At 45.7% G+C, this 27,584-nt stretch overlaps 1 protein-coding gene across 2 annotated transcripts in view; it reads left to right on the top strand.

Moving 5' to 3' along the window:
• Nucleotides 1–27,584, top strand: part of ATP13A3 (ATPase 13A3) — a 1,430,808-nt gene that overhangs the window by 1,329,346 nt on the left and 73,878 nt on the right. Inside the window, exon 32 of one of the 2 annotated variants that reach the window (XM_069618569.1) lies at nt 22,609–22,698. The exons of the other annotated variant lie outside the window; for it this stretch is intronic. Within the exon in view, the coding sequence (XP_069474670.1) occupies nt 22,609–22,698 (90 nt within the window). The remainder of the gene's footprint in view (nt 1–22,608; nt 22,699–27,584) is intronic. 2 annotated transcript variants of the gene reach the window in all.

Here is a 27,584-nt window from a genome sequence, read left to right as displayed (position 1 = left end):
TAGTCTCACCTGATGGTTTGGAAAGATGAGCTCTCCATCCTGCATTGAGCGCAGGGGCGCGTAGATAACCAGTTGCTTCACTGGCTCGAAGGAATTGTTGATTTCCAGAACAATATTGACTCTGAGATTCCTGGCAAGACGCCGTAAGTATGTAGTTCGTAAGAGTTCAAATGTCTGACCTTCACTCTTGACCGATTCCTTGCAGGTTGCAGCTTGACCCTAGCGAATAGTTCCTCGTGGCAACCGGTAATATTCAGGTAAGGATTTGTATTATCCAACACAGTTTGATAAAATAATGTCAATATGTAACCTGTTGCTTTCTCCCTTATTCAGGCGCTGAGAGAAAGTATGAAGTCTCGGGGAATAATGCCTCCGGTGGTAAAATCAGGTAAGTCTATTGTGGTGAGGAGGTTTCCCCTTGTTTGTCCCTTTGTTTCACCTTGCTGTCCTTTTGTTTCCCCTTAGGGGCCGGGGTTCGGCGAGGATGCAGTGGAAGCTCCGCCGACCCGTGAAGAGGAATAGTACCCCCGGTGGTAAAATCAGTTAAGTCTATGGGGGGTAACTAATATTGCCTCTGTGTATTCCCTTGGCTCACCTTGCTGTTCTTGTCTTCCACTTAGGTGCCGGAGTGCGGCGGGAACATGCTGAAGGATGCAGTGGAATGTGAAGATGCTGCGAAGGCTGGTGAGTTCAGCGCAGCGCTGCAGCAGGCGAGGCGACGTGCATAAAATAACTTCTTTCTTCCAGCTCGAAGGCGCGATGGATCGGGAATTCAGGTAAAGATCAAAGGTATTGCTCTTGTTCTAACCTTTTCTCCTTCTTTCTCCCTTTTTCTAGGAGCTCCAGACTCGAGGCGGGCGTGGCAGAAGACTGGATGCAGACTTGCAGGCACGGTGAGCGTTACGCTGCTGGATGCAGAATAACGCGAAGCGTGTGCTGCTCTTCGGGCGTGGTTTAAATAGCCTCCAAAGTAGTCCCAGGTAAGTATTCCTCCCCAGCCCCACCCGAGTAAAAGAATAGTCCCTAGGTAAAGTAGTCCCTTCCAAGCCTCTTTTGGCTTGGAGCTTTTGCAGCATGGTCTGCATCAGGTAAGTTTGCAGCATGGTCTGCATCAGGTAAGTTTTAATCTATGAGCCTGGCGCCATAGACGCCAGGACTGCACCCAAATAGCCCCTAGCAGGGGTTGTTGGGCTTGCTTGGAATAACTTGATGCCTGCCCCTGGGGTTGCTGGACTTGGTCTGGGTCCCCGGGGGTAGGCATCATGACACATATGGTGGCGACTCTCCCTTCTCAGTATGCGATCGTCCTTTAGGGGCTATAGATATGCTATAGGATCTGGCATCCTCTCCATAGGTTGCTCTAAATCAGACCATCTTACTTCCTTGTCTGTCTGCAGACATCCCTCGGGACTGCATGCACTTTCTCCCTCCTACCAATGGAAGGTTTCACTCTCTTCGTCTGACATGTCTAGTCCCCAACTAGTATGGCTTTCATCCTCATCACCCTTATTTAAAGTCAGCCTGTCCAAAGTCAAGGCTTTATGCTCGAGACTAAACGTGTCTCTTTCCTCGTTTCCTGATTGGAGGACCAGGGACTGTTCTCCCTTCCCTCTGCTTCCAATTTGCAGCTTTCACTTAAGTCTTGTTAGGCTCTATCGATTCTATCCCTGATAGTCTTTATGTCAGAATTCTCCTCTAGTGTTATCCTAGATGGTCCTGACATTGCTCTCTGCAATGGCAGGAACTTCTGTATATGGCCCCCTGGTATAACTTGGCTTGATTCCATTAACTCTTTCTGAATGCGATCAATGTCTTGTTCCCTTTGTCTCCTTTTTCGCTCCATTTCTTTGTCTAATTCTCTTCGCTTTCTCTCCTCCTGTTTAACCCTTTCCTCTTTCTGTCTTTTCTCTTACCTTCTTTCATTCTCTATACGCTCTTCTTCTTTCCTTCTTTGTATTCTTTTATCCCTTAATTTCTGTGCTTCTTCCTCTTCTCGCTTCTTCTCTTGCCTGTCTCATTCTTCGATTGCTCTCTGCCTGTTATCATACTTCCTTTTCTCCTTTGCCCTTCCTTCCTTCTTTTGCTGCTCCTCTTGATACATCTGTTCTCGCCTCTGCCTATTCTTTCTCTTCTGTTCGTCCTCTTTCAATCTTTTCTCTCGTTCCCTGTCTTTTCTATCCTTTTCATCTTGATCTTCCTTTTGCCTAACTTTCTCAATAATGTTCCCATCAAGCTTGAGCAATATCTGTCCACCCATCCATTAGTTCTGTACGAGCATTACCTCGTCAGCTTTATCCTTCTCTCCTTTTCATCTCTTAATCTCTCATTCTATCTATGAGGTTATATCCGGTTGTCCACTTTTTTCCTCCTTATCCTGTGAGACCTTAAAGGTGTCTCCTCCTTTCTTTTTGTCCCTTCTGGACTATCATCACTGCTATAGGCATGCAGTTCGTATATTGGATTACTATATCCTGTTGCCGCCTTCTGTTCCCTTACGGATATAATTCTACATCTACTGTACTATCGCCATTTACTTTTGACGAGGAAAGGGGAGCAAAAGGCTCAGCACCTTCCTCCCTACACTGATTAAGCATCCAGTCCTCAGAGGCGGCTCTTCCTGTTCCTACTGGTACATATTTCAGAGCTCTAAAATAGCTAACCTCTTTTCCAATTTCCTCCCTGTGTACGCAGCGTGCAAGTATGTTGTCATGTGTTGCAAAACCGCCCTTGACATCGATCCCACTTGAAGCCATGGCATGAACATTTTATCTGCTGTACCCTTTACCCACTCTGCACTACACTGTTTGAGTTTAGGCGCGTGCTTTGGCAGCGTCTTGCATCAGTGTATCAGTGGAGTAGCATCCCCATTGTGACAAGTCTTAATTAACTGTCAATACAACATTAGTTACACAGATAAGTTTGAGAAAAACAACAAATATGAGCACGCTCCAACAGTCGCCGCTCAAAGCCTCTACTTCTCAACTATTCCAACCTATGTTATTCAGTCGGCACTGACAATGACTAAAAAATAGGTATCAACTTTTTCTCTCTTCTTTAGCCTCACAATTTACTCTTGCCATTTTTTGACACTTCCTTTTAATTACAAAATACACAGACAGACTAGTCGACTTTACACATATCTCATCATGATACTCCTTTTCTCTAAGCCCCTAAAATATACCTATTGGAGTTTGTCATTCTCTATCATAAACCTGTTCATGTGCCTCCTAAGTACCCACTTGGGTTTTGAAATAACTCCTTCTAAAGCTCCTTGTCCACATGCTTCACATCATATACTTAAGCAACCCCCCGTTACTTTTCTTTATCACCACAACCCCATTCCCTTACTTTGCCAGTCCCTTCAATCTACTCACCTTTCGATTTTCAGCTCTAGATCTTCTGGATCGTCCCCTCCTCCAGCCGACCTCCGCCCCCTTCGGTGCTCACAGTGCCTGTGAAAACCAGGAGGGATTTCGTCAAAGAGGGACCCGTCACACCTATATCGATATTCTTGCAAGAATTCTATATTGGCCGCTCTCCACAGGAAACCTTGCGATCCTCCGGCTAGATGGCGGATGGCAGAGGGTGTCTGATTTTCCAAAAACAAAAGACCTGCTAACCGATGGGCCTTGACCCTCCTCCTGCCACCAAGTGAACCTGTAGGCCCTTTAAAACGAGGTAGCACTCTATGGATGGATGGGGATGCTTATCTTACTCTCCAATCAATAATCAGACCGACTCAGGAAGTCGGCAAAACTGTCGCTATTTTATCAACAATGATCTAACACAGGGAGTACAACGGGCATCAACGTATGCGGCACAAGCATTCTGGCAATGATTCACATAAAAAACACTTAAGCTTTATAACAAAAATGTGTCATGTGTGATGTCATACTACGTGACAAAGTAAGAAAACCTATATGGAGTTGTGATAGGCTTAAAGGGAACATCTAAGTATACTTTCTATATAGGGATGGGTTGTGATTGGGTCTCCACAGTCAGGTGGACAGCTAAGCCCACCCCTAGTGCAAGTCATCTTCTGTGTCATACTAATATGCGACGTTTCATTGGCTTTCAAACTATAAGGCTTTTTACTACATGGCCCTCTACAATTGGTTGCTCGCTTGCACCCTTCTGGATTATTCCACTTGCTTGCAGCATGCAAGCTGGTACCCCAGGTGCTGGAGGGTTGGACTTGACCATACCTCCCCTCCCAATTAGCCCAACATCTATCATCACTCCTACGGTCTGCCATTCAATTAGTTCTTTGAATTTGGCCTTGCAAAGGATCACTGTGCCTGAGAATAAAAGGGAGTGTGAGCGTGGCCTTATCTTGTGGTCTCAGTGTAGCTTGGCCAAAGCTTATTTTCATCTGACCATGTGACAGGAGACCATGTTTTGAGCTCCTTTGTTGTATTTAATACTATTAAATGAATAAAGCCTGGTGCTTCTAGTGTTTTTCCATTACACCTCAACAGGAACCCGTCTTGCTTCTCAAGTTTATTGTATCACCTCAAATAGATAACCAGTTTCCTGGCTGCCCCACCCCTTGACATTGGGCCAGACCAGCCTTCTTGAAACTTCCTTCGCCGTCAGCTGTTTGCTTCAACTGCACCATACTTTCAGCCCTTCCATTCATGGGGTCCAAGTATGCTAAAATCTGTTGTGGAACATATATATATATATATATATCAAGTAAAACCGAAAAACCCCTGAAATTCGCCAGTTATGGTAAGCTAAGCAACCATAACTCGCGCCATCACCGTGCACTGCTAAGACTAACACCCAGGACATCAACGATGACATCACATATATGGGCCACTTGTTTTTGTTCACTGACATATGTAGGCCAGGTGGTTTTGTTCACTGACAGTCAGAATATTAAAATTGAAATAGGTGCTATATATCTAGACATTAACCTTGTCATATGTTCTTTAAGTACTTTCCTTAGGGTTTCGTCTCAGCTCATGGTGCACATACATGGGGAAATGAGCAGGCCTCAAACATACAATTCATTTTTATACATGAAGATAAACTTTAATGTCATTAACATTTTCTGATGATGCTGTTTCTTTCTTCCTTACTTTAGTTTCGCTGTATGTGCCTCTGATTTGTATGCATTGTGGTTATTCATAGGTATTGTTTGTACCAGCACAAGTGTTGTAAGTCTTGAATTGTTAGCTAGTTATTACATTTTTAACATTACTCAAAACTCTGATATGGTAGTATTCATTAATGTGCTATCCAACATTGCAAGATTATAAATAGTGTACATCTATGGTGCATGCTGCAGTCATTGCCTATGTTTATATATTATTAGGTTTCTGTATTAACAACAACACTCCAATACAATGATTTTAGATGAGTACATTCTTTGATAGATTAAGTAGTTTGCGATAGGTCTTCCGATCACCCCTGACATCTTGTTACCAACAGTATAAACACAACTCCTTCTAGGGTCTTTTAATCAAAATGTATTTCACATGTGATGTCATCAATGACATTTGTGATGTCATCTTTGATGTCCTGGCTGTTATTCTTAGCAGTGCACGGTGGTGGTGCGAGTTATGGTTGCTTAGCTTACCAAAACTGGCGAATTTCTGGGGTTTTTCGGTTTTACTTGTAACCATAACGTCCCTTTAACAAAGGTTTTGCATTGAATTGCATAGGTTTTTATTAGTCCAACTTAACCATAATGTCCCTTTAACAAAGTTTTTCATTGAATTTCATGGGTTTTTACCAGTGCGTGCTATTTTCCTACGCGATACTAATATCATACTTAGCCAATATAGCAATATTTGTGTCCAATTTACAAAGTGTCACCTTAAAACTCTGCCATTTCCCACCTTCTAGAATCATTTTTAACACTTCTATACACTTTTTGCAACTATTTCAACTAGTTTGCATCCGTGGAAGTCTACGAACATCTGACTTCATTGCGGACCTTCTGGACAGTGCCAGATGACCATACGCTGGCGCGCGGCATGATGACGTGACCAAGAACCCGTCTGCACTTCACAATAAGATTCTTGATTCGCGGACAGTTCAGAACTGCATTTTCTACTGATCTAGGAACTTTCAACTTCAAAATGTCCCTTCCACAGCTCCAACACCTATTCCAACTCATTATCCATTAACAATCCAGTACACAGTAGATACTTTTAGCAAAACTGCTATTTATCTTAAAATGGCATCAGTTAATGCCATCCCTCCTCCCCAAGAGCCACCACCACTACTGTAATCAAGGAGCATGAGAAACACTGTCCCCTACCTTAGAAATAACACACGCGCAACATTTCCCCCTGTCCACCTACCCCTCCATATTAGCGTTTGGTGCTTCTTCCCTCATTTCCACCCCACATTTCGTTCTTAGCTCTCCTGCCAAAAAAAAATACATCCAAAAACAACAAAAGAAATGTTCCTTTAGGAACCACCTTTCAAAGTTAAAAAATAGAACTAAAATAAAAACGTATAGACTCCATCTACTTTATATTTCTCAGTAAAGTACATAGACTCAATAAGATTTTCCAACATTTCTGTTTGCATTTTGTGTTATGGGAATATTGTGGTGTTCATCCTCCGTTCCAGGGACTGGAACGGTGGATACCCACCCGGCAGCCCAAGTTACCAGCCCAAGCGAAGTGAGGGTGGATAACGAGGTCTCTTGACCATTATCCCCCCATTCCAGCCCTTGTAATGGGGGATGAAGGCCATTAGCACCCTAGGTTCGCAAAGCGGGAACCCGGGGTGCTGGAAAAAAAGATTTTTCTTCCTTTCTTCCTGCGGCATCCCGGTGTAGAAAGGAAAATCCTTTTCCAAGATGGCCACCATGGAAAGGGAAGGCGGGGTTCCATACAGGACCCCTCTTCGCTTGCCATGGAAGCCTGTAGAAGGCGAAAAGAGAACCCTATGACCTTATTACCACAAACACATTTTCTTCCCTTTCAAATCTATCCCAATTTCGAATAACTTCACCACAAAGCCAGTCCCTGGTGGACATGGTCACTTTAACCCCATGTGTTGTCCATCGTGGTCATGGCCAGTAGCCAGATTGTCCGGATCATGACCTTATTCCATGACCTGGACAATCTGGCCACTGCCCATGGCCACATGCTACACCTCAGTCACCAAAGATATATCACTATTTTTTGTACCTACATTTTGACACTGTCAAAAAATAAAACGCGGGCACATTTGCAAAACCATGCTTTCAGGTCCTTGCCAAAGCTCCTTACAAAAGTTTGCTGAAATCCACCCATGTTTTATTTTTCTAAAGTGTCAAATGTATGCACATACAATCGTCCTATAACCTAGCCCCCACTTGACAAAATCCATTCAGACTTTACGAAAACATTTATATCTAGAACTATAATCTTTTTGCAAACCTTTGTGTAGATTTGTCAAATGGCACCACATTGTAAGCCTTTACAATATTTTGGGACCACCCCACCCTCTAATTCTGCTCCCTCTTGACAAAATCCTACCAAACTTCGCAAAGACATTTATATCTAGATGTATTATCAGTTTGCCAAACTAAGTGTAGATTCGACAAATGGCAGCTCATTTATAAGCCTTTACATTATTTTGGGACCCCCTCTAATTTTGCCCCCTTTTGACAAAATCCCACCAAACTTCACAAAAACATTTATATCTAGATCTATTATCAGTTTGCCAAACTAAGTGTAGATTCGACAAATGGCACCTCATTTATAAGCCTTTACATTATTTTGGGACCATATAATATTGCCCCCTCTTGACAGAATCCCACCGAACTTTGCAAACCATTCAGGATCAGTTCAGGATTATAATGGCAAATTTCATGCATTTTCATTAAGTTGCGTCAAAGTTATAAGCCATCCAAAAACTGCCACCAAACATCTGAAGTGTCCCCGAACTTCAAAGGACTGTTCGTGAACATTCAAACTGTTTGCGGACTTTCGTGGCAAAAAACACCTGTTATTTTGCTTCTTGCAGCCATATCCCATCTCATCCTCATCACCCCTCACCTCACCAGAAATTATTTGATAAGTTTGACAAGTGCAATGTTGTTTAATATGTTTTTACTGTGATGTCCGCGGACACCGGCTGCTGTCTGCGAATCCAAGATTGCAGGCGTTTCCAAAAATCTGACGCACCTCACACTTCATCCCAGCCAATCAGCAAACATATCACCTGTCCGCGGACATGACGCAAGCCGATTAACCAATCGTTGTCCTGTCTGCGGAGCGAACAGGGAAGTGTGTCCACGGAGCGGACATAGATATCACAAATTTTTTTGACTTACATTTAGTCGTTTTTAAAAATAACTACTGGATGAATTTACACCAAATTAACAAAAGCACGCTTTCGTGACCAAGCCACCGCTCCTGCCGCAGTTGGTTATAATCCGTCCAGCGGTTTGGGCTGTAGCCGTGAGCAAAGTTTTTTCCCATTATGTCTATGGAAAAAAAAAAGAAAATGTGTGACCCCCTCCTATAACTTTGCCCTCTCTGGATGGAATCTCACCAAATTTTGCAGAAAAATTCAGAGCTGGCCATATACATTTTTTTGCAAAGTTTGGTGAGAATTCGCCCATGGGGAGCAAAGTTATAAGCCGTCCAAAAAATGCTCTTCCTATGGGTTTAGTAACTTAACCATAACTACATGGCAGCTACCGCAGGCATATATATATATATATATATATCTATATATATATATATATCCGCCTTCAGTCTATTCACTACATATAGCCAGCCTATGATTACTTAATCTACTTGCGTTACTGCATTTGTACAATTATAAAACAACTTTGCATTTTCTTCAGTGCTCTTCACATGTGCAATCTTCATTTTGCTCATGAAATGTTGCTCAATTCTTTACTTCGTCATCAGATTCTATATGGTCTATGTACTCTCCGACTTATAAGCTGACTTATAATAACCTATGAAGGTCGGGGAAATGTTAGGTTGGTCGTCAATAGGGAAAGGGGGATACCATGTCTCGCATCGGTGTACCTTGCTCCCAATCCCCAAGGACTCTCCACCAACTGATCCTACCTCGCTTCCCAAACCCCAGGGTAGCGATCCAAGAGCGATGGCCTTTCCCTGGCCACCTGAGAAGAGAATCTGGGGGGTTTGCAGAGTGAAGATACCCTCTGGTTTCTTTAAGCCCTGATACTGAAAAATGCAGGGAAAGCAATAACGCCCTCAGGGGAAAATCAGGTGGACTGTCAAAAGAATCCCTGGATGTTTTCGAGATAAATGAAAGGGCAGACCAAGAGGGCGCAGGGTGGGGGGTAAGAATGACCACCTACTGGTGGCAACTATTAACCTGGATAATTCTAGTATGCTGTGTGTTATCAAGCGTTGTGAGAATATTGTAAGTGGGGGTATCCCCTCAGAAGCAGCCTTCTCCAACAATCTATTTAATGACCTTAGACGATTTAGTATTGATTTCCCCCTCAATCCCTACCTTGAAAAGGTTTTCGCCACCAACCGAACTGGGTTTGAAACAGAATCCCAAAGATAGGTCTTTGGACAAGGGGGCTATGGATAATGAGCAAGATTCCAAGCGTAGCCCTAAATTAGTCCCTAAAGAAGTTGTTTCCAAAAAATAAGACAAAGCGTATGTCTAGAAAGGTTAGGGCGCAAGAAAGCTAAAGGGGCTAAAATGTGCTTGCAGTGTAAATGTCCCGAAGTACCCAATTCCATTGATATAGTAGCTGACATGAAAAGCCTTAAAGAAATAGTCTATCAATTTAAGGTTAGTGTAGGCCAGCTAAAGATAATTGTAGGAGATCTCCACAACAAGTATTCGAGAACATTCAAGATAATTTAGTCAATCATGGGGGAGAAGCTGAGGACGATTGGATCCTTGTACAAGATGGTGGAACAACCAAAGGGCACCAGTATAATGTTTCAAATGGAGACTTGGCCAATGGAAAGGATAATATGAAGTGGGCCGAACCAATCACTGGCCTCATCGAAAAACATGTTGAAACTAAAACCCCTCTTTGTCTAATAAACAAACCCTCTGCACATAAGACCCCTCCCTACCTTAGCTGCCACATGAAGGGGACTCTGTGACCGCCATCACCTATGTAATCAGATGAGGTGGCCCGGTAGACCTACCCACCAGAGGAGACATATCGGACGTTGGACAATGCTCAATTTTGTAGTAATGCACAACATTCCTAGACTAGTGAAGGCTCTTATGAGAGTCAGGAGGTCCTAGTTAACAAGGCGTTACATTGGATCCTCCATAGAAAGGGTTTTCTCTCAATTATACGAGATGACATCCTTAATTGCTCCCACCAAAAAATGCCTAATAGTCCTTTGAGGGGATTGGGTCCTCTGATGTATTCCATATCTATGACGGGTAATCACCACAGTTGTGCTGATTACCTGTCATAGATATGGAATATGTCGTCGGACCATCCCATCGAAAAAACGTTACTAGGCAAGAGAGTAACTTGTTCTTATGAATGGAGAGGAGCTTGTACAGGGATTGTCATCAATAGAATACAGGGCTTAACACCCCCCCCCCCCAAAGCTGCCTCCCCCTTTGTGCCCAGGGCTAAATGTGTACTTAGACCCACTATCTCTCCTACAGGGATGCAACACCCATACATTCCATCTAGTAAGGTATGCATCCCGTGGGACTTCTGTTAATTCACACCCGTCAAGACAATTCCCTGATGACCCATCTAAATTAAGATGCTCAGGAAATGGAGGGGCTTGAAGGGGTAGATTGACTGCCTTTGGTGGCTAGTGCCCTTGGGCAACCCCCAGATCTATTCCATCTACTTTATGAAATATCACTGGTTAAAAAAACATCTGGTGGGCAGCGATTGGTGTAAGTTCATGGAAGGGTTTAATGTCATCTGCTTTCAGGAAACCTGGGCTATGGACCAGGTTGATCTTCAGGGGTTTATGTCCTTTAGTGTTTGGGCACAAAAAGGGTGGAGAGGAAGACCTTGTGGAGGACATTTTATCCAGTTAGATTCCACTTTAAACTGGGCTGTTGAACAGATCCTTACTGGTTCTCCAGATGTACAGCAACAATTAATCCCAGTTCCAGATGATTTTCCTTTGTTATTATTTAACATATATAATAGACCTAATGGTACCCAAATGCCTAATGTTTTTTCCGTCCTCCAAGAGAGTGTCTCATCATGGGAACATGTAAATCAAAGGAGATGGCACCTTATAGTCGCGGGGGACTACAATGACAAAATTAGAACCTTTAAGGGGACTGTATAGGCTCTGGGAAGATGGGGAGGAGGCTTGGGGCATACCAAATATGGAAGGTAGTTTCCCTTTATGATCCCATGGTGAAGCAGTCAGCATAGTTTGATACCTGCATAACCTTGAGCTACGAGCTCCTAATGGTCGGTTTCCAACAGATCAGTTGGCCAAGGCCACATACCAAGGACCTAATGGCAGCTCCAGAACTGACTGTCTTGATTTTGTCTGTGACTGGCGACAAGCAGCTTGATTTAAGTTCCTCGACCGATATGACAGTGACCACAGACCCATATTGCTATCTTTAAATATTAAAACGATGACTATAGCAAAATGATGGCCTTGCTAGCGATATCAGTCACCGGACATGCCCGTCGCTCCATTAAATAGACAATGGTCCAAATTAATCGGATTCCATCTATTTATACCTCCATAATAGGGTTTATTGCATTAATATGAAGTACCAATTGTTCAGATAATGTTATATCTGAATTTGACAAATTCTCTAAACACCTTCAGCTTTTGGTTACAATCTCCAAAGATAATATTGGAGAGGGAGCCAGGAAAATGGAAGCTTGGTATGATATTGACTGTAGCGTAGCTAAGTCAGCACTCCATGACCATTTGAAGACCAACCCAGTGGTAAATAGGCCCCATCTTCGTGCTCTGAGGAATAATTATAGACATATAATCAATGTTAAGGAGAACGAGTATATGAGGGTGAAATGGGACCATATGCTCGAGGCCGTTGCAAATGGTTACTCTGCTAGTTTTTGGAAACAGGTGACTGAAAAAGACCTTGACGGGGACATGTATTTGCAGGCATATTTTACCCAGACACATGGCACAACCACTTCGAAGGCCTTTACAATCACAGAGGATGGCTCCCAGTGAGGGAGTTTAGATCAGGGCCATGGTCTCACGCTTTCAATGAAGGAGGTGGAGTATGCCATTACAACACAGGCGAGGGCAAGTCTGCTGGCCCGATAATATCCCAGTGGGCTTGTTCAAAGAAGAAATCACAATCTGGTCCCTAATTCTTGCAAGCAGTGCTCCAGATAAGATTTTGAGGTGGGAGTATTTTACTCTCTATTTTTAAACTTTGAGAGTAAATGTGATTTTAAGAGAGTAAAAATGACTTTTCTACTTCACAAGAGAGTGAAATGTATGCGACATCCAGCCGAAGTGTGAAAAGAAACTGTATGGAAATCATTACTATGCGGTAGCTTTCTGCATTCTGACAGAATACACCTTTCATTATTTCTGGCCATTTGAGCTCTCCTGTATATATTTAAATGTTGAAATCACTAAACCTAGCCAATCATATAGTAAAGCATACATGAATTTGTATTCTTTGTTTTGAGATTCGATAGCAGAATTGTCTTTTGATGTTTAATGAAGTTCCTAATTATCTGGAGCCATTACTACCTAATGGTATGCCAATTGTATGATACAACAGTGCAGAGAGGCAAGGACTCCATGCTAAATTATATATCTAATCTAGGGGTAAAATTATTTATATATATTATTTATATAGCTCTTTTGACAAAGCGCTGTACATAGAACATATTTATCACAATTACCACCAAACCAAAGACGGTACTCCTTTATCGACCTCGAAAGGATGAAAGGCTGAGTTGGACTTGCCAGGATTCGAACCCGCAACCCACAGATCACGCAGAGAGTGCTCAACTGGCTGAGGTATCTTATTGGCTAACATCCTTCAGAGGTTGGTTAACTGAGTATCGACTGAGGTATAATGATCTCAGTACCTAGATGTATGACAAACCATTTATGAAGCGCTACATTAAGTTAAATAACTATCTGGATTATCGCAGGGACAAGTTTTGCTGAGTTTCTATTTCAATTACCATTGTAACTTTAATTTGTTTGTTTTTGAACAGCGCTTGCACTTTCTTGAGAGTCAGGTTTTGGATGTTTTATTTGTAGTCTTGAAGATTTGAGATGCTAGAACACCTGTGATCAGTGTAATGACAATTACTCACCCTTGAGCAAAGACTCTGCTGCCACTGACCATTTATAGTAATGTACCCCATTGACTGCAAGGTTGAATGGATGTAAAATAGACTGTTTAGTCATCATTTTACACACTGTTTTTATAATTAGACTGTAAATTAAATTAGAAGTGTAAAAATGATCTGCCTCTGCAAGATTATGCACACAGCACTGGAATTCTGAAAAATACAATTGTGCAAAACTGGTTTGCTTTCACTGCAAAAAAAGCATAACTTAAAAAAAAAAAAATTCTCAATTGCAATTTAGTTTTCCATTTTATTAAACAATCCTAAAATTCTAGGAAAACATGCACAGCGCTTCTGAAGCTGAATGGAAAGAAACCATTCCTTTTATCAGTGTGCAGTTTATTTTTTTGAAAGGCTTCAGAGAAATACATTCTGTTTCAGAGGGGGCTTGCAATGACATCCATGTAGATAAAAATCACAAGAAGCCTTCTGGTTTCTGTCAAGTAACCTGACCTTTGCACTGCCCTCTGCTCTAAACCTGTGTGTAAATGTACCCAGGAAAATAATAAAGCTTGCGTATTTACAAGATTTTCATGCGTAAAAAGGCCTAGTACTCGCCTTATCTGGAGCCATTCCTAGGTCATGACAGACAGCCGAGATTATCCCAGTGATACAAAGGGGGAGGGAACACCCAGACAATTATCGTCCCATATCATTAGGTAATGCCTCTGGAAAAACATTTGCAAAGGCACTGTTAAGACAATTGCAAAACTGCGTTGACTCAGAGGGGCTGCTCCATCATCTGCAAGCAGGTTTTCTATCTGGGATGAGTTTGTTAAATCAAGGGTTTTGATTGTACCCGATTATTTAAAATCCTATATTATTATCTAAGACTAAATTATACGCAGTCTTTGTCAATTTGAAAACATTCCCGATCAGCTTTCGAATACGTTGCAACTCCTTTATTCTAATAAAACTGCAGTAGTGCAATGGAGTCTGGCTGGGGATGTTACACAACCATTGAATGTGGCCAGAGGCGTAAGACAAGGCTGTGTGTTAGCCCCCCCTCTTGTTTTGTGTTTATATAAATTCTATTGTAGAGGAGTTATTAACTTGTAGTTCTGACCCTCCTTCAGCTGGGGCATGACAAAATTAAGCTCTTTTTTCATGGATGATGCTGTTTTTTGTCAATAACCCCCTTTGGGTTAAGATCAGCCTTGTGGTGTTTTCCTAGAAAGCGCACTGAGTTAGCAATGGAAATCAATGCAACACAGACCAAATCTATGGTCTTCAGCCCCAAGAATTCAAAAACCAAAGTTCTGCATCGAACAGTGGGTGAAGTCGTACTTGAGCAAGTAACATGGTATGATTACTTAGGCATTTGTTTCGCAAACCACTCGAATTGGTCTTTGCAGCTACTTAAACCTTGTAGTGCCCTTGAGAAAACGAGTGGAGTGATTAAAGTTCTACCATAATTATGGAGGAGGGGCGATAAAGCCTGCCTTCGAGCTTTATAAGGTGCAGGCCAAGTCCTCTGCTTTGCATAACATCTGGGGTTACGTTAATACACAATCTTTAACCAAAATAGAAAGTACATTTATAAAAAAGCGCTTGTTCGCAAGGCAAGTGATAGGAGTCCTATTGAAGATATAGCTAGTCTAAGACCTGTCTTTTATTGGTTACGGATCAGGACCAATCCGTCTCTAAGTATCGGGAGGCCCTGATCCATATTATGACTCTGGGTGGGGGACGTCCAATCCCCTGCTTAACTCATGACAAGAGTTGCATAGTGACGATGGGGCTACGTAGCCTTTGGGACTAGCCATGCAGCATCACTGGGGAATCTAAAAAATCAAGGAGGACAAATACAGCAGACTTGTCGGCATGGCTCAAGTCGAGCAAAGCCTCTGACGCAGCCATGGAGCAGGGTCAAGCCTCATCCAGCACCGGTCAGTCAGAGGAGCGTTCTCCCTCTGGGAGGAGGTCGAGATCCTTTGAGGACGCCCCACGTGCGGGGGTCCAAGTGAAGTCCAAGCTCTGTGACGCTAGTTCTGCTGGGTTTGCTGCTGATGCGGATCCTGAGTCGGTCAAGAGGCGTTTATTGTCACCATCATCCTCCACAGTGAGCCTGCCGACAACAGGAGCATCTTCGAAGAGAAAGTCGCTAACCCCATCCAAACTCTGTGTCTACGGACAATCCGGGGAGGACTCGTCAAAGCCAGCTAAGGTTTCAACCAAGGCCAAGTCTACGGAGTCGACACCGGCACCTTCGATGAAGGCAGCCACAAGCACATTGTCTAAATCAGTGACGTCCACAGCAGCTCTGAAAGAGAGTGGGTCCAGGAAAGAGGTGGTGGCCGCCCAGCAGGTGTCCTTGCTCCCAAGGCGAGATACGGCTGCGGAACCTGCGGCAAAGGAACCAGTGCCACGTAGAGACCTGGCGGACCGCTCTGGCCGAACAACCTCGAGGGGTGGGAGGGGGAGGGCAGGGAGGAGGAGGAGGGGGGCGGAGGAGGAGGAGGAGGAGGAGGAGGAGGAGGAGGAGGGGAGAGAGAGAGAAAAAAAGTGGTCCCACCTTAGGAGCCTCCCTGGTATGTGGTCAGGCAGGCTAGACCAGACCAGATCTACCCCAGTATGGACGAGGACGACGATCCTCATGAGGGATGCTGCTTGGACCGTGGAGGAGGAGAACCTGAGGAAGGACTTCAGTCCCCGGTGCAGAAATGGAGACGCATTAGCCAGATCCGACTCTGTTGGCTCAGTTTACCCCTAGACCCTAGGGATGTGCCTCTGGACATTTTATCCACCCTCCACACACTGGTCACTGAAATCCAACTGAGGATGCTGCCGTCCGGGCTGGTACATTCAGATCCTTCAAAGGTAAACTCTCCCCTGCCGAAGAGTAACAACCCTGCTACCACCACCACCACCACCACCACCACCTCATCAGGACAAGGCTGCTACTGGAGCTCCGGATCCACACACGAACACGGGCACGAACACAGCTACCACGGCTACTGGTACCGACAAGGACAACCTTTTCCTCAGGATGGACAGGGAGACTCTACATGTGTATGAGCCCCATAGGTCCTCCCCTCTGGGCAAAGTCGGTTCCTTTCATTCGGTCATCTCTAAGGCTTCAGAGCTGTTTCAGATAGCCCCTGAGGAGACAAAGAACGCTCCCTGTACCAACGACGCAGGTCTTGCTGGACGACATCTGGGAAGAGGGCCTAGCCCTTATGAAGAACCCAAGAACAGCCCCTACGAAACGGGACAGATTGGAGAAGTACCCAAGATCTCAGCCCTCGCCAGATTTCTCAGCCGCAGCTAGGAAACGCTTGGCGAACCCTTCATCGGCAGCCATGGTACCTCCAGACCAGGAGGGGAAGAAACTGGATGCGATGGGCAGGAGGATAATTTACACGGTAGCCTCTACCATCAAAGCAGCGAACGCGCTAGCAATTTTGACCCTTTATGACTGGGAACTCTGGTACAAGTTGGGCCCGATCCTGGCTTTTCTACCCGAGGATAAGAAGGCATAGGCACTGGAATGTTTTCAGGAAGGAGAGGTGGCCTCGGATCACACCATCACGATGGCGGTATATATCGCAGACACACTATTTCGCAAGATGGGGGAACGCTGTGTCTCTGTGACGTCAAGGTTGGTTGAAGGATATAAACTTCAGACCGGACGTTCAGACCAAGGTCCTGGATATGCAGTTCGATAGGGAAAACCTCTTCGGAAAGGCAGTTGACGAGTCTTTGCAGGCGAGAAAGACCGACGCGGAGACGGCATGCTCCCTAGGAACTTTGCAGCAGCAATGGTCCTCGGCCTTTCGCTCCTCCAGAGGAAAGCCACGAAGTTCGTCAAAGGGTTATAGTACCCCTTACAGGCAGCCCCCATGCTGTTCCACTCAAGAGGTGTACAGGGGGTTCTCTCAAGGCAGCAGAGGCCAGCGGCGGTGCCGTCCGCAAGACAGAACACCACCACCCAAGCAGGACTGAACCGGCCGTGGCGCCCAGCCCCTACTTTCTCACCCCAGCGGAAGGCCAGCTGGTGCAGTTCATCGGCATGTGGGAAAAAGATCCCCACGGACAGATGGGTGCTGGATGCTCTCAGACAGGGACACATTTTGGAGTTCCAACACAGGTGTCCTCTGATTCAGCGGCAAGAACTGCACGGGTCGTAGCTTCTACATGAAGTACGGTCCATGTTACGGAAAGGGGCAATAGAGCCCATCCCTCAGCTACTCTGGGGCTCTGGAGTATATTCCGGATACTTTCTAGTCCGAAAGAAGACGGGAGGTTGGAGGCCGATTCTGCATCTACGTCGTCTCAACAAGTACTTCGTCTCAAATGTTCCTGATGGTCATGTTGCAGCACATGCTTGTCCAGCTGGAGCAGGGAGATTTTCTGAAGTCCTTGGACCTGGAGGACACCTACTTCCGCATCCCCATTCTCAAAAAACACTGCAAGTTCCTGCGATTCGTACTTCAGGATAAGCACCACCAGTTCAAAGCTCTGCTCTGCCGGTGGTGGCACATCGTCTACAGGGCATCCACGTATACCCCTACCTGGACGACTGGCTGGTGCGTGTCCCACGTGGACCCTGTCAAGTGAGCACACCGCGAGGACCGTACGTCTTCTGACAGAGCTGGTGTTCTCCATAAACTATTGAGTCTTGCTTGAAGCCATCTCAAGACGCTCTATTCCTGTGTGCATGACTTAACACAGTTACATGCTTGGCGTCTCCCACAGAGGAGAGGATGAAAACCATAAAAGGCAAGGTGCAGTGCTCGTCATCGGCCCAGGCAGCGACGGTGTGATCCAACGAGTCGCTCCTGGGCATGTTGTCCTCCTGCATAAACCTTGTTCGACTCTGCAGATTGCACACAAGACCTATCCAGGAGTTCCTGGATGCAAGGTTATTGCAAGTGTCTGGGAACTTAACAGACAAGATCTCTCTCAACAAAGCGTTCCGTCAGGCAATACAGTGGTGGGACATTCGGCAGCATCTCGTCCAGGCACCTCTGTTTCAGGTTCCTCCTTAGCAGGAGACGGTCACCACGGACGCCTCTCTAGAGAGATGGGGAGCCCACACCGGACAGTTGCACGCCAGAGTCCTCTGGCAACCGGAGGACAAGGACCTACACATCAACGTTCTGGAACTGCGGGCTGTATTCTGGGCCCTCAAGTCTTTCCTACCGTCATTGAAGGACAACGCAGTGAGGATCTTCACAGACAGCACCACAACCATGTTCTACATCCGGAAACTGAGGGGGCGGGGCTTGATCTCTGGTGCTCTGCAAGGAGGCCCATGACTTGTGGCAGTGGGCCATTCGTCAAGGCATGTTCCTCGTTCCATTTCACCTAGCGGGAGTCGAGAACACCATCGTGGACTCGCTCAGCAGGGAACTGTGTCCTTGCCATGAGTGGGAGCTTCGCCAGGACAAGGTGGGCCGGCTGGTCGATGAATGGGGATGACCCCACATCGATCTCTTTGCGACAGCGACGAACACCAAGTGCCAGAGGTTTTCCAGCACGTTCCCTCAACCGAGGAGCTTGCGGGGCACATTCTCGTCCCCGTGGGAAGGACAGTTCCTAATATGCTTTCCCCCCTATTTCCACTCCTCCTACGTGTGATCAACACACTCACAGTGCCACTGCAGGCTTAGCCGAGGCAGATCTGGTATCCGGACGTACTATGCCTGTCGGTGGTCCAGTCCATCAGACTGCTGCTGTCCCTGGTCCTTCTAGCCAGAAAAGAGGGGGTGGCGATTCTGCATCACAACCCATGGTCTCTGAACCTGAGGGCATGGCTCCTGCAGCCCTAGAGTTTGGAGGTTATGCTTTAGCCGCAGAAGGTAAGGACAGAGCCTCGTCTACATTGAAGTTCTACGTACATAAATGGTAACGCTTCTCTGTGTGGTGCCGGACTCGGAAGATTACCCCTCTGCATGTCACGGCTCCGCAACTTCTGCCATACTTCATTTCCTTGGCCAAAGTGGGACTGGCTTACGCCTCTATCAAGGTGCATCTAGCTGCCATATCCAAGTACACCAGGTCCCTGGGCAGGTCCCTGGGCAGACCTTCACTGTGGTCTCAGACTAGTCAAGGAGATCCTTAGGGGCTCTTTGGGACTTCCCGCCGGTGAAGGCTCCTGCCCCGGCTTGGGAACTCAATGTTGTGTTGACTACGCTCATGGGAGCGCCTTCGATCCTATGCATCAGACTTCTCTCAAGTTTCTCTCATGGAAGCTGGCTTTGCTTGCGGCTATCACCTCGGCCAGGCGGAGATTCAGGCCATGTCTTGCAAGCAGCCTTTCTTGTCTTCAAGGGTAGTACTGCGTACACATCCCACCTTTATGCCAAAGGCACCTCGGAGTTCCACCTCAACAAACCTTTGGTGTTGCCTGTATTCTTTCCGAATGAGTCATCGCTGGCAGAGACAGCCTTGCATTCGCTGGACGTAGCTTGTGCCTTGAAATTCGACGTGGCACGAACAAAGACTTCTCAGTTGTTCATCAACTTTGGACCTGTAAATCAAGGAAAGGCCTTGTCGAAGGCTTCCATCTCCAGGTGGCTCTCCGGCTGCATCATCAACCGCCATCGACTGGCTAGCAGGCCGCTGCCAGTCGGTCTGAGAGCGCACTCCACCAGAGCCATCGCAGCTAAAACAGCGTTTCTCTCTGGTTTGCACCTGCTCAAAATCTGGGCTGCTATGTGGAGGTCCATGCACACCTTAACAAGGTTCTACTGTGTCGACTTGGATTCCAGGGTGGAGTCCCTAGTAGGCCAAGCAGTGCTAAGCAACCTGTTTGATGGAGGTGAGTCTATTCCAGAGGTGAGTTTTATTACTTCTTTTGAGCCTTTCCACCTCCTGTATAATCGCTATTCATAAGTCTGTGAATCCATGCCAGACCCCATGCTGGAGAAGGAACACGTTACTTACCTCTAACTATTGTTCTCCAGCATGGGTCTGTTATGGATTCACATGCAAACCCTCCTGCCTTCCACTTTGTGGCTCTTCTTGTTCCATAGTGCCACTTTAGGTGCTTGTCAAATGTGAAGATGGCCACCAGGGGTGGAGCTTAGGGAGAGGACTGCCATTGGATGGGGGCAGTATGACCCAGAGGACAGTGATTGGTTTAGCTGAGAAATACAGTTTTAATTACAGTTTTAAAGTGAAACAGTTTTTTCTTTTACCAGCCTGACGACTGGGAATATTCATGAGCATGTGAATCCATGCCAAACCCATGCTGGAGAACAGTAGTTCCAGATAAGTAACCTGTTCCTTTACTTAAATTATGTGGTCCCTGGGAATAAAAAAAATAAAAGAAATGGCAGAATTGGTTACCCTCTTCAAGTAAACCCTTTTTTAAAGTTTTACCCACAACAACAGCCACATTATTCGTTGGCGTATTTATCTCTGCATTACTAATCTATCAAGATGTTTTCTTCATTAGTATTTTCAAATTAGTTCTGAATGAGTCATAAAAATCATTAATTTTTTTTATAGATGTCCTTACATAAAGTTAGTTATGTTGGTAATATGCAAATGTTTGCCTTTAAAGCAACCGAATGTTTTCTGCATTAAGCATTACAGCCTCAGAAACATTTTGTAACGATTCCAGGCATTACCTGTGTGTGAGCCCCTTTCTGCAATCTCATACGTTGGCACAGATTTTTATTTTTATTTTTCCTTAGGCCTGTGATTAACTTTGTAACAAATTATTGCAATGTACAGTTTCTTTGTATAGTATGTGTTGATGCATTTTATTGGGGCTACAGTGGTACTCTTTTTATCCCCGTCTGAAGGATGAAAGGCTGAGTGAACCTGCCAGGAATCGAACCTGTGACTTACAGGTTGCATGTGCATTTATTTACTGTATACAATACTCATCTACTCTATCTGCCCAGAAATCAGCTTTTTGCAAAAGTTCAGTCAAAAACCACTCTCAAGTGTCTAGTTTAGTGCTTATAGAGGTGCCATACCTGTGTAAGACCTACAACACATCCATGGAATAAAGTATCTGTGCCCACCATCCCAATTTATGCATCTTTTATTTTCGGAAACAGCGAACAGTTGTCAGCCTTTTGCAATAATAAAAGGTAATACTATTTTGAGGTGGGCTTGACATACTGAAAGCAGAGCGACTTTCTACACAATGCAATGTATGCATTTGGAACACAGTAAAAAAAAAACAGCAAAAAGAAGGAACACTGAAAATCAAAAGGGAAAATAAGTTTATTGAAAAGAAAGTTAGCAAAGAAATGAAGAAAGTAAAAATAACCTGACATTCGAAAATAAAATACACCAAAACAAAATACAGCAGTATTGCTTAGAGCAGGTGAGCAGGGTCGAAGGTTAGAAGGGTGCTTGGTGGTGCAGGTGGGTGCTTCCCTTTGTTATGGCAGCATGTTTCTTCACCGATGGAAATGGGCCAAAAAAGGGTGTTGAGGGTGGACATGCGTGTCCCCCCAATGACTACAGTAAGAAACCAAAATGTTTTGAAAGCAAATGCATATATTTGGAAATAATGTTTCTACTTTAGCAAATGGTATGTAAACAAATGTATTTTCTTCACAGTTGTTTATTATAGAAGGTCTCTGACTTTATTGTAGGTTTTCTTTTAATGTAAAATTTGTTATTTTATCTCCATTTCTACCACTTAATTTTCAATCCAGATTATTCATTTTGGAATATTATAATATGGAACTATGTAGGTTTGCTGAAAATGTTACTTGGTAGTAATGAATCTGTTTGTGATGGTGATTCTGTCCAGTGGATTACTTTGTGCAGACAATAACACAGTTCACACTATGTTTAAGCTCTCTGAATCAGTCAGTCTGCCAGGAAGCTTTGTGTCCGATGAATACAAGCATTTTTGCATTGTTAGCAGTTGGAGTCCAAGGATTATGGATATCGAGAAAACCCGGCCAGCTGGCACCTCATACTCCATTTTCAAGAGAAGCATTGAGGTCGAGGAGAGCAAATGGCCCCTTCCTTCCTTACTGCTACAAAACTGCAAAGCATCCTTAACATTTTCTTAAGCAATAGTTTGCCATCTTCAGTTATACAACATACCGGTCAATATTCATATTGGTGGTTAAGTTAAAAAGGAAAGTAAGCCCGAGATTGTTTTACCTTGTAATGTTTAGTGTAATGTATTTGCTGTCCACTGCATCAGCTAGTGCTTTAATCATAACCTCCTCATGTACGAGTTTCCTTTCTATTGTTCAATGTTTTCAAATTACTCTAATAATAGGACACTCCAATTGCATTTTGCACCAGTGTCATTAATTTCTAAATCATAAATTATGAAATTACAAATCACTTGCATGCTTATTCCCAATTGATTAGTAGTTCTTTTAATTCTTCCCACCCACTGCACTGTCTCGCAGACTGTCCTCCTTGACATGATCCTTTGGAAACTTGTGTTCAACCGCGACAAGCAGGGAGAATATCGGCTCACCGTCACACAGCCACAACAGGTTGGAATCAGCAGATTTTCTTACTGTCGTGTTGCCTAAGCCTGTGCACTTAATTTGTGTGTGTGATGTGCTTTTCTCTATAAACACGCTTCTAACCCCACATTCCCTGCTTGAACTGCCTTAGACACAGTTAGCATTACTTTCCTTAAACTGTTTTACATTTTGACATTTTCATTGTAAAGTGATGAATTGATAACTACTGTTGTTCAGACTGCATATCCAGACAAAGTAAGGGTTTATTAAGTAAACTGTTTTCATCCATTATGCACATAATGAATGTGTCTTTGATTATGTAGCACGCCTGGATGTTGTTAATTCATGATATGATATGGCATTTAAAACGCGCCTATAGACACGTGTTTGAAGGCGCGACGAGGCAAGGGAGGGGGAACAGAGGGAAGACAGACAGCGATCCTACTAGGCCAGGTGTCATTCAGATCGCGCAAGTGCATGGGAAGGGGGAAGGTGCAAGGGAGAGGGGGAGGGGATAGTGCAGTACATGGGTTAATAGAATAAATAACAGTAAGTAAAAGCACAGCCAGCAAGTGCAAGTGCAAGGGTAAGTGCAGACATCCAGTGTCAAGTACTGGTAGTTGAACTGTAGGGATACAGAGACAGTCCCCAAGTGCAGGGGTTGTCAGGAAGGCAGTGCAGGTGTGCAACTGGCGGAGGATGGGACCTAGGCCAGGGATCAGAAGATGGCCAGGTAACCAGTGCAGTTTCAGCCAGGAATTCAGCAGGGGAGATGAGGAGAAAAAGCAGAAGCAAAGAGAAAGGTTTTGAGGTGCTTCCGGAACTGGATATGATTCTCCTCAAGTTTCAGTGGGGCAAGGAGGCTGTTCCAGAGGGAGGCCTTAGCCGAAGAGAGAGATCTACCACCAACTCGTTGCTTGGAGAAGCGACTGAGCCTGTGGGAGTTGGAGGTGGATGAGTGAAGAGCTCGAGAAGGAACATATTTAGGAAGAGATAGTTGAAGGTATTGAGGCCCTAGGCCCCAGAATGCCTTGTGGACAATGCAGAGGGGTTTGAACTGAATCCTCACAGCCACTGGGTGCCAGTGCAGAGATTTCAGTCCTAGAGGGATACGATCCCTGGGCTTGAGGCCAAGGACAAGTCTCGCAGTCCTGTTCTGGATGAGTTGCAGAGGGCGGAGAGCAGAAGCAGGCATATTTAGAAAGAGGCTTTTGCAATAGTCCAGTCTAGAGAGAACCAGAGCTCTGGAGACAGTGAGCTTCTGGGGGATGGAGAGGAAGGGAAGAATACCTCTGAGGAGGTGCAGCTGGTAGTGTGACTTTTTAGAGACATCAGAGATGTGAGGAGAGAAGGCGAGTGTGGAGTCGAAGATGACCCCAAGGTTTTTAGCCTCACAGGTGGGTGCAGGAAGAGGGCCAAGAGAGGCTGTCTCGAGAGGGACAGGATAGGAGGGAGCGGGTGTGCCGATGAGGAGAATCTCAGTCTTACTAGCATTAAGGCAGAGATCATTGGCGGCACACCACTCCTGGATGACGGACAGACACAGTCAGAGATGAGAGAGGGAGAAGAGATGGCTGAGGGTAGCCTGAAAGTGAGCTGAGTGTCATCCGCATAGCACTGGAAGTTGGGGCAGAGCACGGCAATGCAGTGGGTAAGAAGGGCCAGGTATTGGTTAAACAGCCGGGGAGAGAGGTTAGACCCCTTGGGAACACCACAGGTAGAGATAAAGATAGAGGAAAGGAAGGACCCAAGTTGAACCTGGGAGGTTCAATCAGAGAGGAAAGAAGTCAGCCACGCCAGGGCCTGACTGGTGATACCCAGGTTATCACGGGGATGATAGAGCAGGATGGCATGGTTGTGTCAAGGGCAGAAGTGAGATCAAGTAAGATGAGGAACCAGGGGGTATTGGAGTCAAGGTTGGAGAGCAGGTCTTCACAGATCTTTAGGAGAGCAGTTTCCGTGCTTCTGGCAGCTCTGAATCCAGACTGATGATCATGGAGACAACCAACAGATTCAGTGTGAAGATTAAGCTCAGAGATGGCCAGCTTTTCCAGGAGTTTACCCAGGAAAGGAGTGATGGAGATTGGGCGATTGTTAGCCGGGCAAGATGGGTCGGTGGAGGGTTTCTTAAGAAGAGGGTGCACAAGGGAGTGCTTCAGGGGAGAAGGGAAGACTCCAGTGGAGAAGGAGTGGTTGCAGAAGTCGGCTAGAGCAGGGGCCAGGGAGTAAATGTGGTCCTTGATGGTTTTGGAGGAGCAGGGATGAACCTGTTTGACGAGACATTCATAGATCAGACTTCTCTGAAAGCCTCGTCTGGGGAGAACAGGGGAAAGGCAGAGAAGGGGGGGAGGAGAGGCAGCCGAAAAAGGGCCAGAGGAAGAGCAGGGAGTAGAGGGACTAAGGGGAGAGGAGGAGTGAGAGGACAGGATGTTCTGAGTTTTAGAGATGAAATGAGAATCCAGAGCCGTGCAGAGGGCCTGGGAAGGGACAGGAGAGGTAGAGACTGCATCAGGACTGGCCAGTTCCTTGCAGATTTTAAAGAGTTCAGCCGAGTTGTTAGAAGCCGCAGAGATGCAGTTGGAAGATGAGTTCCAGCCCCACTGTTTGAGAGTTAACATATTAAGCTACATGTATAAAATCCTGCATCTACATTTAGCGGCCCATTTCCAAAAAATAATTTCTGATGCTTGTTAATCTGCTTAGAATCACATGCTGTGCAGTGATCCGGCATCCAGTGGTAACCGCGGAGTATTGCATCTTGTCTTTCGGGGACCGAAAGGGGACGTCGGCATAGGCGTGTCTGTAACACTATCCCTATCGTGACGTGTAGTTTACCCAAAATCCCTCACGCGCCGAGGTCCCTCAGATTGTTTTTTTCTGCCCAGATAACTTGTCGCCCTATAGCAGAGAGAGATATTGTTTATCTTAAACCGACTTGTTGGTTATTCCCCCTTTAAGTCACTTCGATGACAGGAACAACTTTGACGAAGACTGCGGGGGATTAGTCTACGGCAGTGGATTTCAGCGCCTAAGATCCGGCGGCTGAAGGATCCACTTGGACGGGCCCTCTGGCCAGCCTTCACAGTAGGGAGAGTGGTATCGGGTGGCCATATCTTCATTTTGTTTTTCCTCTTTTCCCCTCTTTGCCCTCTAGGTCTGGTCATCTTTATTTACACCTTTCGCTATGGAAAGGACTCCATTTAGGTTCTGCCCTAAGTGTAGGGTCAGATACCCATGGAAAGACCAGCCCAAAACGTGTAATTCTTGTCCCCCCTTGGATCATGACGAGAAGCAGTGTGCAGCTTGTAAACTCCTTCGGCCTAAGACCCTTAAGGAGCGCTGTGTAAATCGGTGGGTCGTGTACGGTATGTCACAAGCGGAACCCTCTTGCCCCACCGCCACACCCGCCGAAAGTGACAGGGGCGCCTCCGATGACCAAACATCCATTGCGGATGCTATAGACCTCGAGGCCGACCCTTCAAGGCCTGACGCTAGTCTTGCTTCAGGGACAACACCCTGCGACAGGGGCGTACAAAGAACGCATCACACTAAACACACAACCCCTCCACCTATTTCGACGGGTACATCGAAAAAGGTGAAAGCGCCAGCACGGCCGTCGAAAATTTTGGCAGATTCCTCTGATCGTTCAGGGCATTCCAAAACAAACAAGGGCGCTACCCCTAAATCAGGTTTACACGTCCAAGCGCGGACTTTCGATGCTCCGACGGTCTCTAAAGGCCCGGTAGGCCCAAAATCTACAACTAGGCCTCAAGGCGAGAAACCTATCGCTAGGCCTTCTAACACCGCGATAGGCAGTAAATCTTCTGACAGACCTTCGTACCCACTAACTCACGCCGATTCGGCGGTTATTGAACACAGTATCGCAAGAATTACTTCGGTGGTTGGGCTGATACCTACCCTGTCGAAAAACATGGGGCAGTCCGTGGGCAAATCTAAGATACGCCATGGTGCCCCGATTCTCGCGAGACCTACGAGGACAGTCAGGAGCCTCTTTACAACACCGTGAGTGACAAATTTCGATGCCATGGGGCGGAAGATGACGTTTTTCCATCCGTAGGCCCTTCTGGTTCCTCTAAGTGGACAAGGGAGAAATCTGAAGGGTGCATGGATCGTCTTGAAAAAATTATCAATTTTTCTGAACATACTTCCCCGAAAAGATCTTGTGGAGAACCTAATCTTAAATCGGTTTCACATTTCCTAGAAGATCAGCCCTCGGTCGCCGTCCATCATGAAGATATCGTCCAGATGGACACTTATCAGGACATTTACAGTGAAGAGGAAGACCCTTCCTTCCTGCAGGGCTACAATGAGGACCAGGCGGATACAACGGACAATTAGGTAGAAACCCAGCAAGTGGAGACGGACCCATGAACTCTCCCCCAACAAGATCAGGACACTGATGTTCTGTGCCTAGATTCTCCTCCGTCCACCCCAGATCGCCAGGCCTCGCCTGTAGACGACCAAATGGCCTTCAATGCCATTTTAAGGAAGGCAGCAGATCACTTCCAAATCACTACTCAAGAAGCGGTATCCGAGCAGGACTTTGTGGAGGACATTCTCAAGGGGAAACCCCCCTCAAGCCAGAACATTCCCCTCCTTAATTCTGTTAAAAGAAGATTGGCCCCCTGCCTGGTGTCGCCAGCTCAGACCCGGGCAGTGAACCCAAGAGTGGAAAAACTATTTCGGCCAGCTCCTTCAGACCCTCAATACATTAAAGGGGGCTCCACCCCCGACTCTTTGGTAGTGACTACCACCCGGAAACGAGCAGGAGTACCCCTTGCTACGGGGAAGGCACCTCCGAATGAAGAATCCAAGAGGTTGTATGCCTTGGGTAAGCGGGTTACCTCGGCTACTGCATATACCACACGCATAGCGAATAACACTACGCTGCT

This window comes from Ambystoma mexicanum, chromosome 10 (genome assembly GCF_040938575.1).
Source record: "Ambystoma mexicanum isolate Mex_15411 chromosome 10, UKY_AmexF1_1, whole genome shotgun sequence".
Classification (NCBI taxonomy): Eukaryota; Metazoa; Chordata; class Amphibia; order Caudata; family Ambystomatidae; genus Ambystoma; species Ambystoma mexicanum.
Note: the sequence above shows the minus strand (reverse complement) of the source record. Positions and strands in the feature narration are given on the sequence as shown.